Genomic DNA, 19,921 nt, shown 5'->3' with positions numbered 1-19,921 from the left:
CCTGACTCCTTGCACACCCAATATGATCCTGCTGCTCAGTCGCCAAGTTGTGTCCGACTCTTCATGACTCCCCAGACTGCAGCACACCAGGCTTCTCTGTCCCTCACCATCTCCCAGAGTTTGCCCAAGTTCATGTCCAATGAATCAGTGACGCCATCCAACCATCTCATCCTCTGTCACCCTCTTCTTCTGCCTTCAATCCTTCGCAGCATCAGGGTCTTTTCCAATGAATCAGGGGTTTGCCTCAGGCGGCCAAAGTATTGGAGCTTCAGCACCATCAGTCCTCCCAAAGACCATTCAGGGTTGATTTCCTTTAAGATTAACTGTTTTGCTCTCCTTGCTGTCCAAGGGACTCTGAAAGAGTCTTCTCTAGCACCACAGTTTGAAAGCATCAATTCCTCAGTGTTCTGCCTTCTTTACTGTCCAGCTCTCACATCTGTACATGACCACTGCAAAGACCGTAGCCTTGACTATATGGCCCTTTGTCAGCAAAGTGATCTTTGTTTTGTCACACAATATCTAGGTTTGTCACAGCTTTCCTTCCAAGAAGCAATCATCGTATAATTTCATGGCTATAGTCACCATCTGAAGTAATTTTAGTGCCCAAACACCCAATATAGAAGCACTGAAATACATAAAAATACTAACAGATGTAAAGGGAGAAGTTGATGGGAATACAATAATAGTATGGAACTTTAACACCCCACTCACATCAATGGACAGATCTTTGAGACAGAAAGTCAACAAGGTAAGAGAGATCCTAAATGACAAAATAGAACAGTTAGACTTAATTTATATTTCCAGGACATTACATTCAAAAAAGCAGAATACACATTCTTTTCAAGTGCACATGGAACATTCTCTAGGACTGATCACACCCTAGGGCACAAAAGAAGGTTCAACAAATTTAAGAGTACAGAAATTATTTGAAGTATCTTTTCAACCACAATGGTATGAAACCAGAACTCAACCACAGAAAAAGAAATGAGAAAAAAAAAGTTATGCGGAGACTAAACAATATGCTATTTAAAAACTGACAGGTCAACAATTAAAGAAGAAATTTTTTAAAATACCTTGAAGCAAATGACAATGAAAAACTATACAAAATCTATGGGATGCAGCAAAAGCAGTTCTTAGAGGAAATTTCATATCAATACAGGACTTTAAGAAACAAGAAAAATCTCAAACAACCTAATCCACCACCTAAAAGAACTAGTTAAAGAAGAACAAACAAAACTTAAAGTTGGCAGAAGGAAGGAAATAATAAATATCAGAGAGGAAATAGAGATTAAAAAACAATAGAAAAAAATCAATAGAAAGAGAACCAAAGAGCTGGTTCTCTGAAAGTTTAAACAAAACTGACAAATATCTGGCCAGGCTCACAAGAAGAAAAGAGAGAAGATTCAAATAGTCAAAATAAGAAATGATACATCAGAAAGACAAAAAAAAAACTATAAGAGAACAATTATATGTCAATTATATGAACACCATATGTCAACAAATTTGGCAACCTAGAAGAAATGGACAACTTTCTAGAAACACATAGCCCACCAAAACTGAATCAAGAGGAAATAGGTAATTTGAACAGACCAATCACTAGAAGTGAAATAGAATCTGTAATTAACAACAACAACAAAAAACTCCCTACAAGAAAGTCCAGGGCCAGATGGTTTCACGGGCAAATTTTACCAAACATGCGAGGAAGAACTTACACAGATAATTCTCAAACTGCCAAAAGATCGAAGAGGTAGGAACACTCCAAAGACATTCTAGGATGTCACCATCGTCTGATACCAAAACCAGACAAAGGCAGTACAAAAAGAAGAGAAAATTATAAGCCAATATCTTTGATGAATATAAATGCAAAAATTCTCAACAAAATATTAGCAAACCAGATCCAGTAATACATAAAAAAGATCATATACCACAACAAAGCTGGGTTCATCCAAGGATTAAATCATACAAGGACGGTTCACCATACACAAATGAATCAATGTGATACACTACACAGCAAAAGGAAAGACAAAAACCACACAGTCATCTCAACAGATAAAAAAAAGCATTCAGTGAAACTAAATATCCAATTATGATAAAAATTCTTACCAAAGTGGGTACAGAGGGAATATATTTCAACATAATAAAGCTATTTACGACAAACCTACAGCTAGTACGATACTCAACAGTGAAAACCGGAAAGCATTCCCACTAAATTCAGGAAGAAGACAAGGATTCCTATTCTCACTACTTCTATTCAACACAGTATTGGAAGTCCTAGCCAGAGCAATCAGACAAGGAAAAGAATTAAAATTCAAACTGGTGCTTGCTAAGTCACTTCAGTCATGTCTGACTCTGTCCGACTCCATGGACTGTAGCCTGCCTGGCTCCTCTGTCCATGGGATTCTCCAGGCTAGAATACTGGAGTGGGTTGCCGTGCCTTCCTCCAGGGAATCTTCCTGACCCAAGGATTGAACCTGCATCTCTCACATCTTGTGCTGGCAGGTGGGTTCTTTACCACTACTGCCACCTGGGAAGCCCATTTCAAATTGGTAAGGGAGGGATAAAATTGTCATTATATGCAGATGGCATGATACTATATACAGAAAACCCTAAAGACCACACAAAACAAGACTGGAATTGATAAATTCAGCAAGGTAGCAGGACACAGGAATCAGTTGCATTTCTTTAAACAGACAATGAAATATCAGAGAAGGGAATGTAAACAGTCCCTTTGAAAGTCACATCCGAAAAAAAAAAAAAAAAACAACTTAGGTATAACCTCATCAGCAAAGTGAAAGACTTATATGCTGAGAACTATAAAACATTAGTGAAGGAAACTGAAGATGATTCAAAAAACTGGAAAGCTATCCCATGCTCTTGGTTTAGAAGAATTAAAATGGTTAGAATGGCTATACTACCCAAGTGCAATCCACATATCCAATCTGATCACTATCAAATTACCCAAAACGTTTTATACAGAACAAGAACAAATAGTTCTAAAATTTATATGGAACCATAAAAGATTCAGAATTGCCAAAGCAATCCTAGGGAAAAAGAACAAAGCAGGAGGCATAACCTTTCTAGACTTCAGTTCAGTTCAGTCGCTCAGTCATGTCCAACTCTTTGCAACCCCATGAATCGCAGCACGCCAGGCCTCCCTGTCCATCACCAACTCCTGGAATTCACTCAAACTCATGTCCATCGAGTCGGTGATGCCATCTAGCCATCTCATCCTCTGTTGTCCCCTTCTCCTCCTGCCCCCAATCCCTCCCAGCATCAGAGTCTTTGCCAATGAGTCAACTCTTCACATGAGGTGGCCAAAGTATTGGAGTTTCAGCTTCAGCATCAGTCCTTCCAATGAATACCCAGGACTGATCTCCTTTAGGATGGACTGGTAGGACCTCCTTGCAGTCCAAGGGACTCTCAAGAGTCTTCTCCAACACCACAGTTCAAAAGCATCAATTCTTTGGTGCTCAGCTTTCTTCACAGTCCAACTCTCACATCCATACATGACCACTGGAAAAACCATAGCCTTGACTAGATGGACCTTTGTTGGCAAAGTAATGTCTCTGCTTTTGAACGTACTATCTAGGTTGGTCATAACTTTCCTTCCAAGGAGTAAGCGTCTTTTAATTTCATGGCTGCAATTACCATCTGCAGTGATTTTGGAGCCCAGAAAAATAAAGTCAGCTACTGTTTCCACTGTTTCTCCATCTATTTCCCATGAAGTGATGGGATTGGATGCCATGATCTTCATTTTCTGAATGTTGAGCTTTAAGCCAAGTTTTTCACTCTCCTCTTTCACTTTCATCAAGAGGCTTTTGAGATCCTCTTCACTTTCTGCCATAAGGGTGGTGTCATCTGCATATCTGAGGTTATTGATATTTCTCCCAGCAACCTTGATTTCAGCTTGTGCCTTTTCCAGCCCAGCGTTTCTCATGATGTACTCTGCATATAAGTTAAACAAGCAGGGTGACAATATACAGCCTTGACGTACTCTTTTTCCTATTTGGAACCAGTCTGTTGTCCCATGTCCAGTTCTAACTGTTGCTTCCTGACCTGCACACAGGTTTCCCAAGAGGCAGATCAGGTGGTCTGGTATTCCCATCTCTTTCAGAATTTTCCAGTTTATTGTGATCCACACAGTCAAAGGCTTTGGAATAGTCAAGAAAGCAGAAATAGATGTTTTTCTGGAACTCTCTTGCTTTGTCCATGATCCAGCAGATGTTGGCAATTTGATCTCTGGTTCCTCTGCCTTTTCTAAAACCAGCTTGAACATCTGGAAGTTCACGGTTCACATATTGCTGAAGCCTGGCTTGGAGAATTTTGAGCATTACTTTACTAGCGTGTGAGATGAGTGCAATTGTGCGGTAGTTTGAGCATTCTTTGGCATTGCCTTTCTTTGGAATTGGAATGAAAACTGACCTTTTCCAGTCCTGTGGCCACTGCTGACTTTTCCAAATTTGTTGGCATATTGAGTGCAGCACTTTCATAGCATCATATTTTAGGATTTGAAATAGCTCAACTGGAATTCCATCACCTCCACTAGCTTTGTTCGTAGTGATGCTTTCTAAGGCCCACTTGACTTCACATTCCAGGATGTCTGGCTCTAGGTGAGTGATCACACCGTCGTGATTATCTGGGTCATGAAGATCTTTTTTGTAAAGTTCTTCTGTGTATTCTTGTCATGTCTTCTTAATATCTTCTGCTTGTTAGGTCCATACCATTTCTGTACTTTATCGAGCCCATCTTTGCATGAGGTGTTCCCTTGGTATCTCTAATTTTCTTGAAGAGATCTCTAGTCTTTCCCATTCTGTTGTTTTCCTCTATTTCTTTGCTTCAGACAATACTAAAAAGCTATAGTAATCAAAGCAGTGTGAGACTGGTATAAAAACAGACAGATATATGGATCAATGGAATAGAATAGAGAGCCCAGAAATGAACCGCACACCTATAGATAATTAATCTTTGATAAAGGAGGCAAGAATATAAAATGGGGAAAGATAGTCTCTTCAGCAAGTGGTGTTGGAGAAGGGGAACAACCAGCTGCATGTAAATCTGTGAAGTTAGGAGACACCCTCAGATCATACACAAAAATAACTCAAAATGGGTTACTGACTTAAAACTATAAGACACGACATCACAAAACTCCTAGAAGAGAATATGGGCAAAACATTCTCTGACATAAATCATACCAATGTTTTCTGAGGTATCCCAAGGCAAAAATAAACAAATAAGACCTAATCAAAATTAAAGCTTTTGCATAGCAAAGAATACTATAAACAAAAGGAAAAGACATGTGTTCCCCAAGCATCCAGTATCGTGCATCGAACCTGGACTGGCGACTTGTTTCATGCATGATAGTATACATGTTTCAATGCCATTCTCCCAAATCTTCCCACCCTCTCCCTCTCCCACAGAGTCCAAAAGACTGTTCTATACATCAGTGTCTCTTTTGCTGTCTCGTATACAGGGTTATTGTTACCATCTTTCTAAATTCCATATATATGTGTTAGTATACTGTATTGGTGTTTTTCTTTCTGGCTTACTTCACTCTGTATAATAGGCTCCAGTTTCATCCATCTCATTAGAACTGATTCAAATGAATTCTTTTTAATGGCTGAGTAATACTCCATTGTGTATACGTACCATAGCTTTCTTTTTTTATTTTATTTTATTTATTTATTTATTTTTAATTTAATTTTATTTTTAAACTTTACATAATTGTATTAGTTTTGCCAAATATCAAAATGAATCCATCACAGGTATACATGTGCTCCCCATCCTGAACCCTCCTCCCTCCTCCCTCCCCATACCATCCCTCTGGGTCGTCCCAGTGCACCAGCCCCAAGCATCCAGTATCATGCATCGAACCTGGACTGGCATCTCATTTCATACATGATATTTTACATGTTTCAATGCCATTCTCCCAAATCTTCCCACCCTCTCCCTCTCCCACAGAGTCCATAAGACTGTTCCATACATCAGTGTCTCTTTTGCTGTCTCATACACAGGGTTATTGTTATCATCTTTCTAAATTCCATATATATGCGTTAGTATACTGTATTGGTGTTTTTCCTTCTGGCTTACTTCACTCTGTATAATAGGCTCCAGTTTCATCCACCTCATTAGAACTGATTCAAATGAATTCTTTTTAATGGCTGAGTAATACTCCATTGTGTATATGTACCACAGCTTTCTTATCCATTCATCTGCTGATGGACATCTAGGTTGCTTCCATGTCCTGGCTATTATAAACAGTGCTGCGATGAACATTGGGGTACATGTGTCTCTTTCCCTTCTGGTTTCCTCAGTATGTATGCCCAGCAGTGGGATTGCTGGATCATAAGGCAGTTCTGTTTCCAGTTTTTTAAGGAATCTCCACACTGTTATCCATAGTGGCTGTACTAGTTTGCATTCCCACCAACAGTGTAAGAGGGTTCCCTTTTCTCCACACCTTCTCCAGCATTTATTGCTTGTAGACTTTTGGATCGCAGCCATTCTGACTGGCGTGAAATGGTACCTCATAGTGGTTTTGATTTGCATTTCTCTGATAATGAGTGATGTTGAGCATCTTTTCATGTGTTTGTTAGCCATCTGTATGTCTTCTTTGGAGAAATGTCTATTTAATTCTTTGGCCCATTTTTTGATTGGGTCATTTATTTTTCTGGAATTGAGCTGTAGGAGTTGCTTGTATATTTTTGAGATTAGTTGTTTGTCAGTTGCTTCATTTGCTATTATTTTCTCCCATTCTGAAGGCTGTCTTTTCACCTTGCTAATAGTTTCCTTTGTTGTGCAGAAGCTTTTAAGTTTAATTAGGTCCCATTTGTTTATTTTTGCTTTTATTTCCAATATTCTGCGAGGTGGATCATAGAGGATCCTGCTGTGATGTATCTCGGAGAGTGTTTTGCCTATGTTCTCCTCTAGGAGTTTTATAATTTCTGGTCTTACGTTTAGATCTTTAACCCATTTTGAGTTTATTTTTGTGTATGATGTTAGAAAGTGTTCTAGTTTCATTCTTTTACAAGTGGTTGACCAGTTTTCCCAGCACCACTTGTTAAAGAGATTGTCTTTAATCCATTGTATATTCTTGCCTCCTTTGTCAAAGATAGGGTGTCCATATGTGCGTGGATTAATCTCTGGGCTTTCTGTTTTGTTCCATTGATCTATATTTCTGTCTTTGTGCCAGTACCATACTGTCTTGATGACTGTGGCTTTGTAGTAGAGCCTGAAGTCAGGTAGGTTGATTCCTCCACTTCCATTCTTCTTTCTCAAGACAGCTTTGGCTAATCGAGGTTTTTTGTATTTCCATACAAATTGTGAAATTATTTGTTCTAGCTCTGTGAAGAATACCATTGGTAGCTTGATAGGGATTTCATTGAATCTATAAATTGCTTTGGGTAGTATACTCATTTTCATTATATTGATTCTTCCAATCCATGAACATGGTATATTTCTCCATCTATTAGTGTCCTCTTTGATTTCTTTCACCAGTGTTTTATAGTTTTCTATATATAGGTCTTTAGTTTCTTTAGGTAGATATATTCCTAAGTATTTTATTCTTTCCGTTGCAATGGTGAATGGAATTGTTTCCTTAATTTCTCTTTCTGTTTTCTCATTATTAGTGTATAGGAATGTAAGGGATTTCTGTGTGTTGATTTTATATCCTGCAACTTTACTATAATCATTGATTAGTTCTAGTAATTTTCTGGTGGAGTCTTTAGGGTTTTCTATGTAGAGGATCATGTCATCTGCAAATAGTGAGAGTTTTACTTCTTCTTTTCAAATTTGGATTCCTTTTATTTCTTTTTCTGCTCTGATTGCTGTGGCCAAAACTTCCAGAACTATGTTGAATAGTAATGGTGAAAGTGGGCACCCTTGTCTTGTTCCTGACTTTAGAGGAAATGCTTTCAATTTTTCCCCATTGAGGATAATGTTTGCTGTGGGTTTGTCATATATAGCTTTTATTATGTTGAGGTATGTTCCTTCTATTCCTGCTTTCTGGAGAGTTTTTATCATAAATAGATGTTCAATTTTGTCAAAGGCTTTCTCTGCATCTATTGAGATAATCATATGGTTTTTATTTTTCAATTTGTTAATGTGGTGTATTACATGTATACCTGTGGTGGATTCATTTCAATATTTGGCAAAACCAATACAATATTGTAAAGTTTAAAAATAAAATAAAATTTAAAAAAAAAAAAAAAGGAAAAGACAACTTAGGTACAAACTGGGAGCAAATATTTGCAAATGCTGCGACTAACAAGGGCTTAATTTCCAAAGTATACAAAGAGCTCACACAACTCAATAACTACAATGACAACAAAAAACCCAGGGACTTCCGTGGTGGTCCGGGAGTTAAGAATCTGCCTGCCAATGCACAGGACATAGGTTCAACCCTTGGTCTGGGAAGATTCCACATGCCTCAGAGCTACTGGGCCTGTGAACCACAACTACTGAGCCTGTATGCTGCAATTACTGCAAAACTTCCCCCAACTCAATATGTCTGAAGAAAATGTTCTATTGGCTATCTCAGTTAGTTAAAAATCTATTTCTCTCGTGCATATCCTTTAATTCTTCCAGTCTGCTGATGGCTATTTATCCAGCTCTACAACTGTATTTTCCTCAATATCAGTCTAAGCTAAGTGGGAACCCCCAAAAGTTGCATTTTCCAGGAGGCAGATTAGTTCCCAGTGTCACTAGATATAAAAAGCAGTCATGGAAGGCATGCTACAAATGAATAAACCATGATATCATAGGTAAAACTGGAACAAATGCACCAAGTCATCTTAGAGAATTCTGGGAAATATCCAGTATAAGACACAGGAAGACAATGCCTCAAAAACTACCTCAATAAATAAGTGACATAATGACACAGCTTTAATGGTGTTCCACCCCAGAAAATGCATTCCTGTCCTCTCATCCTCCCATCCTGACCTATGAACCTGGGTTTCTAAGCTAGGAATCTCCTCTTCAGCAGACAGAAAAACTTGAAGTTCTCATTCTTACAGAGTCCCAAGGCAGTTTTCCCTAAAGGCCTGACTCAAACCTTTTAAGAATAAGAAGGGATGTAATCCACAAAGTCTACAGGCCTGGCTGGCAGAGCCACAGCTGTGCCAGCACAATCAGCTAGTAAGAGCTTAACAGTAGACGTTGCTCTGGAATTTCATTTTCTCTTAGGTAATGTGAGTAAAAATGGGAGTGGAAGCTGAGTGAGTCCATGCTAAGAGCTGAGGTGCTGCTGAGCAGAGGTCATGGAGAGAAACCTTAATAGCAACTACTGATATGCCAGTGAAGCCACTGCTCAGCCCTGGGAGGGTGGGAGCTCTTCGCAGGGACTGACCATGCCCACATTCCTGGGGGCTGCTTGGCTGGCGAGGGCAAGGCTGACATAGTGTTTCCTTCCATAGGAGGGGTAGTCTGGTAGAGCAGAAAGGGCATGTGCTTAGAGGCAGACAATATAGGCTCTGCTACTTGGTAGCTATGTGGCCCAGGACAAATTCTTTGACCTCTCTGACCCTCAGATTTTTCATTTATAACACAGAGATATGGACACTGATCTTGCCAGGGTTATTATGAGGATTAAATGAAATAATTTACCTGATATAGCAGCAGCACTCACTCAGTGACAAGGTGACCTTGTGCTCCCTAGTCAGATCCATTTGCTGCTTGCTACTCAGCCACAGTTATTTTCCAAAACAGAAATATGACTTCTCTATTTAAAACATTTCAGTGGCTTCCCTTGGTAAATGTAAAGAACAAAATCCTAATGATCTGAGAAGCCCTGCATGTCCTGGTCCTTGTCTATCTCTCTCCCTCATTCTCCTGTGCTCTAGCCACATGGACCCTCTTTATGCTCTCAAAAATGTAATCCTTCCTATCTTGAAGCCTTCATACAGGCTCAAAGCATCTTCTTCACATATCTCATCTATCTGGTTAAAAACTTCTCATAACTTCTTTGGGAAAAATATTCTGCAACCTCCAGACTAGGTCAGGCCTCCTGACAATGCTCCCTTAACCTTTATTTCACAGAGCTTGATCTGCTTTGTAATTATACTTGGGATGACTTATACTATGTCTCAGACAAGATCAAGAGGTAGGAAACTGTGTTCTTTATTGATTACCCTTGAATCTCTAGGACTCAACATCAAGCACAATGCCTGGCCCATTTTAGGAGGTTAAATCTTTTACTGAATAAACGAATGAATGAAAGTTTAGAGGAGGGTTGGAAAGCATTCGCTATTAATCTGGTTAGTACTTCTCTGCAACACTTAACCACGTTCTGCCCAGCATGCTTATGAATATTTAATTCCTTCTTTCCTTGCTGGATTTTCAGCTTTGCCGTGTATATATACAACTTCAAATGTTCCACTGCCTCTTTAAGACGGGCTCAGAGGAGATGCTCTGTGTTGGGGAGATGGTATGGAATGCAAGGGAGCGTTAAAAGCCCTGAACAGAAACAGAGAGAAAGATGAACTCTAACTTGAAGGCTGTGGCCTGAGATAAGAAAAAGTTTCCTGTCCAGTCTTTCCTTCTCAGGGACATTTAAGTTGACCACTCTTTGTTGGGAGGTGAGGATTCAACAGGTTGACACTTACTTGTTCCCATGAAGAAATCATATGACGTTCAGCAGGTGGCTTTTCTATGATGGTCACCTCTGTCACACCTGGGGATGATTCTGGAAGAGGAAGCAGAGAGTAGAGTAGTTGGTCCATTCTCACATATTTCTACCAGAAAGGTTGATGAACTGTTGAAGTCTGCTCTAGGAATACCAGATCCCTCTAAGGAGCATTTGTTACCCCTGTAATAAAAGCAGCTGGTCCCTCAAAAGCAGTCAGTCCCATAAGCTAAGACCATGTAGTCTTCTAGTGATAATTATGCCAGTATCCTTTCCACATAGCAAAGTTTTCCTCAGGTTTTCAGAAGAGTCAAATCTTGGGATGCAGCAACAGCCCGATACACTAGCTGAGAAATCGGGACTCCACCGTCCTAGTCATGATTTGTGCATTCACCAGCTGTGTGACCTCAGATGAGTGTTCACTTCCTTCTGCATTCAGTAAGACAAGAATTACAGTAATACTTTCCTCAATAAGTGAAGCAAAAACAGGAATGAAGAAACAGAAGAGGAAACGGAAATGAAGATACTTTGGAAAAGTGAAAAGTACCATATACACAATTTTTCTTCTGCCTTCTGTTCAAGGTTCTTTCTAATGTGTTGGGAAGCATGGTACTGTGGTAGAAAACCAGTGAGCTTCAAGCCATTTGACCTGGGGTGAGTCCTTGCTATGCCCCTGACTGGTTAGGATGGAAGACACTGTTTTATCCCTTTAAGGGTAGTCTCATTTGGCACTGCTCACCAAAACTAAGACAGTAGATAATAAATGCCATTATTCAACTTTACAGCAAGGACACCGAGGTTGAGAGGTTAAACCACAAAGCCAATCCTCTGACTCCAAGTATGGGTCTAGTTGAAAAATGAAGAATATGTTCAAAAGTCATTACATGCCCCCTGGCATAGCCCATTAAAGCAATTATCCTACACAAATGCAGAGTCTAGCTTTAATTAGTCTTGGCAACCCACTACTCCACCTGCAGTTAAGACCGAAGAATACAGAATTCTTGGCCCACAACACAGCTGGTTACATAGGGATGTCATCTGACTATACTCACAGTGCAATCTAATGCCTAGGGCTACAAGAGGACAAACACATAATGTAAGTACCTAACATTAAGTTTTGCTGAGGCATCCATTTCAAATACATCCATCTTGAATAAACAAATTGCCAGTTGTATGATACAGATACTAACTAAACAACTAGATGAGGAATGAGGCCACCCCCAACTCACAAAGTTCCCCTTTTAGAAAGCCCTGGGTAACCTGGATAACTGACTACTTGAATGAGCCACCTTTTCCTTTCAGATGTCCTAATTTCCCCTCTTAAGTTTTAAGTCCACCAATAAAGTGTAAACCTGCAAAACCCTAGACACACAATTCTGGGGCTCTAATAAAAGCAAAGACCCAGGTCTGCTCACTCACTCCCAGCTATCTGGCTGTGTGGCTGTGGGCATACCATGTACCCTCCAGAACCTGTGTATAATTAAAAAAAAATGTTTTTTCAAGGTTCCCCGATGGTTGCTGCTGAGGTATATCTTCAGTCATAACAAAAGCCACAATGTTTGGTCCAACCACAACATCAGCTTCAATGTGGGAAATCTCTGTGGGGCTCATCCAAGTAGTATAGCCTAGGTGAGTGCCTCAGGTATTCCTAGCCAACAGCAACACTATCAGTAAGTAGGCTGAGAGAGACACAAACACACCATTCTTCAGCTTGTAACAGACCTGTGTGGAAGGGCTACAGGCTCAGACAGAACTGCTGTAATGTAGCACAGATGACAACATATCATTTTTAATCTTTGTAGATCTCCAGGATAGGACAACTGTTCAACATGCTGACTTTAAAAACTTTCATATAACAAGTTGCTTAGGAAGTGCCCACTGCAGAGAGTCTGCTATCCAATACTTCAGCACTGATAAGGAGGAAATACTGGGGGTGAAGAAGACAGGGCCACACAGTAAATTCCATTTGTATAATGCTGTATTTCTGGGGACTGATATGAGTTATCTCACTGACTCAACAATCATGTGGAGCAGGCATCATTATTTTAAAGATAAGGAAACAGGTTCAGATATATTACATTAATTATTTCACAGAACTAAATCTCTGACCACAGGTGCAGGTACCAAGCCTACTGTTTTCTCTTAGTAGTTAATTCCAACATGAGGGAAAGTTTTCTTCACACCACCAAGTAATTCTCAGACACCAGCTGAGTGTTCTACAATTCAACTCAATTCTGACTCTACCAGGAGAAAGCCTCAGATCCCACAAGAGCTCATTCCCACAAGCCTGCCCTTACTTCGGATGCTAACTGCAGGTCCAGGTTGTTATCTGTGCTTCTGATGGACTGGCTATAAATTAGGAGTTCCTATGATCCTTCCCTTGGGTTTGATGAGTTTGATACAGGGGCTCACAGAATTCAGGAAACCCATTTACTCACTGGAATACTGGTTTATTTTAAAGGATATTACAGATCAACAGGGAGATAAGATGTGTAGGGCTGGGTCCTGAACAAAGGGGCTTCTGTCCTTGCTGAGTTTGGGGCCTGGCACAGTGGCATGAGGAAGCGTCTGGTTAACCAGACTGGAAACTCCCTGCACTCTTTTGGTTTTTTATGGAGGCTTCATTGCACAGGCATGCTTGACTAAATAACTGGCCATTGGCAAATGACTCAACCTCCAGACTCTCTCCCCTCCATGTAAATCAGGTGGAGGAGTGAAAGTTCCAACCCGTTAATCCTGGTTGGTTCCCTTGGGAACTGGACCCATCTTTAGGTTACCCAAGGGCTTTCCAGTCACCTCATTAACAAAAGGCACCTTCTTTTATCACTTAGGAAATTTCAGGGGTTTTAGGAACTCTGTGCCTGAAATAGTGACAAAGTCTAAATATATATATTTATTATAAATCATCATAACACAGATAACCAAAAAATCATGAGTATATTTAGAAATAATAGCAATAACAAGTTGTGTATGGTTTATTATTAATGTGACATGAGAAGTAGTATCTGACTCAGTTCAGATGCTCAGTTGTGTCTGACTCTTTGCTTTCCTGTCCATCACCAACTTCTGGAGCTTGCTCAAACTCATGTTCATTGAGTCAGTGATGCCATCCAACCATCTCATCCTCTGTCATTCCCTTCTCCTCCTGCCTTCATTCTTTCCAAGCATCAGGGTCTTTTCCAATGAGTCAGTTCCTTGCATCAGGTGGCCAAAGTACTGCAGCTTCAGCTTCAGCATCAGTCCTACCAATGAATATTCAGGAATGATTTCCTTTAGGATTGACTGGTTTGATCTCCTTGCTGTCCAAGGGACTCTCAAGAGTCTTATCCAACACCATTGTTCAAAAGCATCAATTCTTCGGCACTCAGCTTTCTTTTTGGTCCAACTCTCACATCCACATATGACTACTGGAAAAACCACAGCTTTGACTATACACACCTTTGTCAGTAAAGTAATGTCTCTGCTATTTAATATGCTGTCTAGGTTTGTCATAGCTTTTCTTCCAAGGAGCAAGTGTCTTTTAATTTCAAGGCTGCAGTCACCATCTGCAGTGATTTTGGAGCCCAGGAAAATAGTCTGTCACTGTTTCCCCATCTATTTGTCATGAAGTGATGGGACTAGATGCCATGATTTTAGTTTTTTGAATGTTGAGTTTTAATCTAGCTTTTTCACTCTCCTCTTTCACTTTCATCAAGAGGCATTTTAGTTCCTCTCTGCTTTCTGCCATAAGGGTGGTGTCATCTGCAGAGCCCCCAAGATGATAGCTAACAGTGAATGATGCTGGATTTGTGATCTCCAAAGAAGATTTAGCTTCAGGGATCAGGTACCAGGCTTGATCATTCAAAGCTTTTGTGTGGCAGAAGTTTTATTATATAGTGAAAAAGGACAGAAAAAGCTTCTGACATAGACATCAGAAGGGGGAGAGAGGGGTTCACTTGCTACTCTTATCAAGGCCTTATATACTTTTATCAGAACCATTCCCACAACATACATTTTAAATGAACAAGATTAGAACTAACAATAGAAAGGTCTTACCAGATCCACTCTCACAACATACATATTAAGGTAAGATTAGTCAGAAGGTTCTTGTTAAGAAGAAGAAAAATGTCCTTGAGCAAGATGCAGTTATTATATAATCATTCAGTTCAGTTCAGTTCAGTCGCTCAGTCGTGTCTGACTCTTTGCGACCCCATGAATCGCAGCACGCCAGGCCTCCCTGTCCATCACCATCTCCCGGAGTTCACTCAAACTCACATCCATTGAGTCGGTGATGCCATCCAGCCATCTCATCCTCTGTCGTCCCCTTCTCCTCCTGCCCCCAATCCCTCCCAGCATCAGGGTCTTTTCCAATGAGTTAACTCTTCGCATGAGGTGGCCAAAATACTGGAGTTTCAGTTTTAGCATCATTTCTTCCAAGGAACACCCAGGGCTGATCTCCTTTAGAATGGACTGGTTGGATCTCCTTGCAGTCCGAGGGACTCTCAAGAGTCTTCTCCAACACCACAGTTCACAAGCATCAACTCTTCAGTGCTCAGCTTTCTTCACAGTCCAACTCTCACATCCATACATGACTACTGGAAAAACCATAGCCTTGACTAGATGGACCTTTGTTGGCAAAGTAATGTCTCTGCTTTTTAATATGCTATCTAGGTTATCCCTTATCAAACTGTGCAGTTGGGGCAAATTCTAAACAGAAGATACAAAGAGTCCAAAAAAACTCAATTGCCACTTTTGAAGTAGTTTGTTGTTTGGTTACTGTGTCTGAGTCTCCAAGTTGCTAAGGCGCGTTGGACTCTTCCAGGGCCCCATGGACTTTAGACCTCCACAGAGAGTGTGCAACCAGCACTGAGATCTAAACAGCAAAGTGGTGCAGCCTGGTGAGTACTCCACTCACCCTCCCCAACAAGAACCCTACAAAGCAGCCCCACCCCTGGCTGAGTTATACTCTAGAGTGTGAGCTGGCTTCTTTCCATTCTTTGATCAAATAAAACTTGCCTTTGCTTCTGACCAAACTTGGTCTCATCCTACTGGCTCTAATGATACTGGGCAGGAAGACCCTTTTTGGTGCCCAACGCAAAAGGGTTGGTAACAACAAAAGGCTGATTGTTTTGCCTACATGAGTGGCCCCCAATAAAACCCCTAGAATTTGGGTCTTAGGCCAGCTTCCCTGGGCAGAAACACTGCACACATATTGTAGCATTTCACCACTTGAGGAAGGAGTGTACTCTATGTGACCACTCACCTGTGGGAAAACTTCAGAAGCTGATACACGGCTTCCTCTGGATACCACCTGATATGTTAAAGGTCAGATTTCCAGGGTCCAACTGATTGATATAATAAACTATAGCTGGGAGTCCTGTCTGAGTCTTGTGAGTTCTTCTAATGAATCACTGAGACTTGTGGACAGTTGTGAGACACCAGAAACATGTATCTATCTCTTCATTTTAAATATGTTTTAATTTTTTTGCTTTAGTTATGTTTTGGGAAATAGCAAATAGTTGGGTTTTGTGAGCCAGATTTAAAATCTTTTTCTATTACTAGGTGATTTAAGCTCATTCATATTTATTGTTACGAGGGTTACGTTTGGTCTCAGCCTTATCATTATATTTTGTAATTACATGTATCATATTACACTTGTTATGTTTCTTTTTGAAATGTGTATCGTTTGCTCTTTTCTTTAAAATATTTGGGGGAATGGACTGCTTTCTATTGCTTCATGAGAAACTACCACAAATTAGCAACTTTAAACAGCACCCAGATCACAGTTCTGTATCTCGTAAATCTGGCACAGCATGACTGGTTTCTCTGCTGAGGCTGAAATAATTGATCTATATTTCTATACATCCAGGCAAACCGACTGCTCAAGTGTCAGCTGATCTATTCGCATTGGGTGCTCCAGGTCATCTTCCATTCCTGTTACTGGCAGAACTCAACTGCTTGTGGTGGTAGGAATGAAGTCTTCAGTCCTTGCCTGCTGTCAGCTGGGGGCACTTTCAGCGGCCATTATGATATACTTTATCATGTGTTCTTATCCATCTTCAAGCCAACAACAGCATAACAAATCTTTTCCATGCTTCAAATCTCTTTGACTTCCTCTTCTGTTAACAGCTTGTTGTAAAGTGCTCATGTAGTTAAGGATAATCTCCCTTTTTGCCAATTCACACAACAAATCACAGGTGTTATACTTCAGGAAATCTTGGAGGGCCATTTTTTGGGATTCCTTTTTATTTAAAAAAAAAAAAAAGCCTTATTGAGATATAATTCCACACCATAAAGTGTTCACCCCACTGAAATGTATACTTCAGTGATTTTTAGTATATTCACAGAGTTGTAAATCCTTTCATGAAAAAGTAACCTTGTACCATTTTCCATTCCCCACTCCCAGCATTCTGGCAATTTACTTTACATCTGTACATATAGATCATATAAGTGAAATCATAAAACACATGGCCTTTGTAACTCTCCTTTCAATTAGTTTTCAAGGTTAATCTATATTGTAGCATGGATCAGTACTGTATTTCATTTGCCAACATTTCCTATTGTGTGGACATACCACATTTTTCAATCCATTCATCAGCTGATGGACATATGGACTGTTTGTACTTTATTATAAATAATGCTTTTAAGAATATTTGTGTACATGTTTTTGCATGTAAGTGTTTTCATTTCTCTTGGGTATATATCCAGAAGTGAAATTGCTGGGTCATAGGGAACAATGTTTAGCTTTATGAGGAAGTGTCAAACTGCTTTCCAAAGTGGCAGTGCCATTTTGCATTCCCACCTGTAGTGAGTGAATATTCCAGTTTCTCCAATTCCTTGCCAAGACTTACGTTTATTTATTTAGTTTTTAAGCAGGCATCCTAGAGGGTGTGAAGTGGTATCTGGATTGGATTATTTGATGTTTTTGTAGAGTCATATGAGTTCTTGATAGATTTCACCCATAAATCTCTTTTCACATATGTGATTTGCAGTCTCTCCTTTTCTGTGGAGTCTTTTCACTTTCTTGATGGTATCTTTAAAAGCACAAGCATTTTTAATATTGATGAAGTATGATTTAGCTATTTTTTTTCTTCTGTTTCTTGTACTTTTGGTGTTAGATCTAAGAATCTACTGCCTAATCCAAAGTCATTAAAAAACCAACTTAAGGCCTATGTTTTAGCACATACATTTATATCTAAGATCCATTTTGAGTTAATTTTTGTATCTGAATTGAGGTTGGGGTCCAATTTCACTCTTTTGCATGTGGCTATCCAGTTGCCACAAAATATGTTGAAAAGACTTTTCCCCTCATTATTTAGATATCTCTGTTGAAAATCGCTGGGCCATAAATGTGATGGTTTAGTTCAGGAGTCTGAATCCTATTCCACTGATCTATACTTCTATCTTTATAGCACCGCCCCAGTGAAAACTACTGTAGATTTGAAGCAAATTTATTGTACTTATACATAAAAATCTGCCATATTAACTATTTTAAAGTGTACAGTTAAGTACACTTGACATTGTTGTATAATTATCACCACTATTCATCTGCAGAACATTTTCATTATCCCAAGTGTAGTGAACTTTCAAATGGAGAAGTTTAAGTCCTCTAAATTTTGTACTTCTTTTCCAACTTTGTTTTGGCTATTCTGGGTCTCCATTTTCATATTAATTTTAGGACTGGGTTATTTGTCAGTATCTGAGAGAGAAGCAGTTGACGTTTTGGGGATTGTAAATTTAGTCAATTTTCAGAGTATAGGATTCTAATAATATTAAGACTTCCAAACCATAAACATGTCTTCCAGTTTGTTTAGATGTTTTTTAATTTCTTTACATAGTGTGTTGTAGTATAAGTCATGCACTTACGTAATTTATTCATTTATGCCTTCAGTTCAGTTCAGTTCAGTTTAGTCGCTCAGCTGTGCCCAACTCTTTGCGACCCCATGAATTGCACTATGCCAGCCCTCGTTGTCCATCACCAACTCCTGGAGTTCACTCAAACTCATGTCCATCGCGTTGGTGATGCCATCCAGCCATCTCATCCTCTGTCATTCCCTTCTCCTCCTGCCCCCAATCCCTCCCAGCATCACAGTCTTTTCCAATGAGTCAACTCTTTGCATCAGGTGGCCAAAGTATTGGAGTTTGAGCTTTAGCATCAGTCCTTCCAAAAACACCCAGGACTGATCTCCTTTAGAATGGACTGGTTGGATCTCCTTGCAGTTCAAGGGACTCACTCTCAAGAGTCTTCTTCAACACCACAGTTCAAAAGCATCAATTCTTCAGCACTCAGCTTTCTTTACAGTCCAACTCTCACACCCATACATGACCACTAGAAAAACCATAGCCTTGACTAGACGGATCTTTGTTGGCAAAGTAATGTCTCTGCTTTTTGATATGCTATCGATGTTGGTCATAACTTTCCTTCCAAGGAGTAAGCGGCTTTTAATTTCAAGGCTGCAATTACCATCTGCAGTGATTTTGGAGCCCCCCAAAATAAAGTCTGACACTGTTTCCACTGTTTCCCCATCTATTTCCCATAAAGTGATGGGACCAGATGCGATCTTAGTTTTCTGAATGTTGAGCTTTAAGGCAACTTTTTCACTCTCCTCTTTTACTTTCATCAAGAGGCTCTTTAGTTCCTCTTTACTTTCTGCCATAAGGGTGGTGTCATCTGCATATCTGAGGTTATTGATAATTCTCCTGGCAGTCTTGATTCCAGCTTGTGCTTCTTCCAGCCCAGCGTTTCTCATGATGTACTCGGCATAGAAGTTAAATAAGCAGGGTGACAATACACAGCCTTGACGTACTCCTTTTCCTATTTGGAACCAGTCTGTTGTTCCATGTCCAGTTCTAACTGTTGCTTCCTGACCTTACTTCTGTTAATTTAACTTTATACTAAGTATTTTACTGTTTTGACCCAATTATAAATTGAATTGTTTTTACAGGTTTATTTTTGGACTTGTTCATTGCTAAGCTATAGGGTTTTGTTTGTTTTTTTTCCTTTTTTTGTGTGTGGATTTCTTAGGACTTTCTTTTTAATACATGGAGCATGTTATCTGCAAATAGCTCTTTACTTCTTTCCTTCCCACTTGTATGTCTTTATTTCATTCTCTTGCTTAACTACCCTGACTAGAATCTCAGTAAAATGCTGAATAGAAGTGGTAAGAGGGGAGTTCTTATTTTGCAGAAAAGAGAGAATGTAGCATACCTGAGACTGTAATATTTAGAGACATCTGCTTGTAAGGTTGGTCCTTGGTTAGCATCTGGGAACTTGGATTTCAAGAGGATTTCTACCATTCCCTGGTGAGAATGGCTCACTGTACTCAC

General features: G+C 39.7%; 1 protein-coding gene across 2 annotated transcripts in view; it reads right to left on the bottom strand.

Annotated features, from left to right (window-relative positions):
- TPGS2 (tubulin polyglutamylase complex subunit 2) overlaps nucleotides 1-19,921 on the bottom strand; it is a 64,523-nt gene that overhangs the window by 34,721 nt on the left and 9,881 nt on the right. For both annotated transcript variants that reach the window (XM_019986898.2, XM_019986899.2), the window contains exon 2: nucleotides 10,596-10,675. In XM_019986898.2, the coding sequence (XP_019842457.1) occupies nucleotides 10,596-10,675 (80 nt within the window). The remainder of the gene's footprint in view (nucleotides 1-10,595; nucleotides 10,676-19,921) is intronic.

This window comes from Bos indicus, chromosome 24 (genome assembly GCF_029378745.1).
Source record: "Bos indicus isolate NIAB-ARS_2022 breed Sahiwal x Tharparkar chromosome 24, NIAB-ARS_B.indTharparkar_mat_pri_1.0, whole genome shotgun sequence".
Classification (NCBI taxonomy): Eukaryota; Metazoa; Chordata; class Mammalia; order Artiodactyla; family Bovidae; genus Bos; species Bos indicus.
The sequence above is the reverse complement of the archived record's forward strand: the minus strand, read 5'-3'. Positions and strand labels throughout refer to the sequence as shown.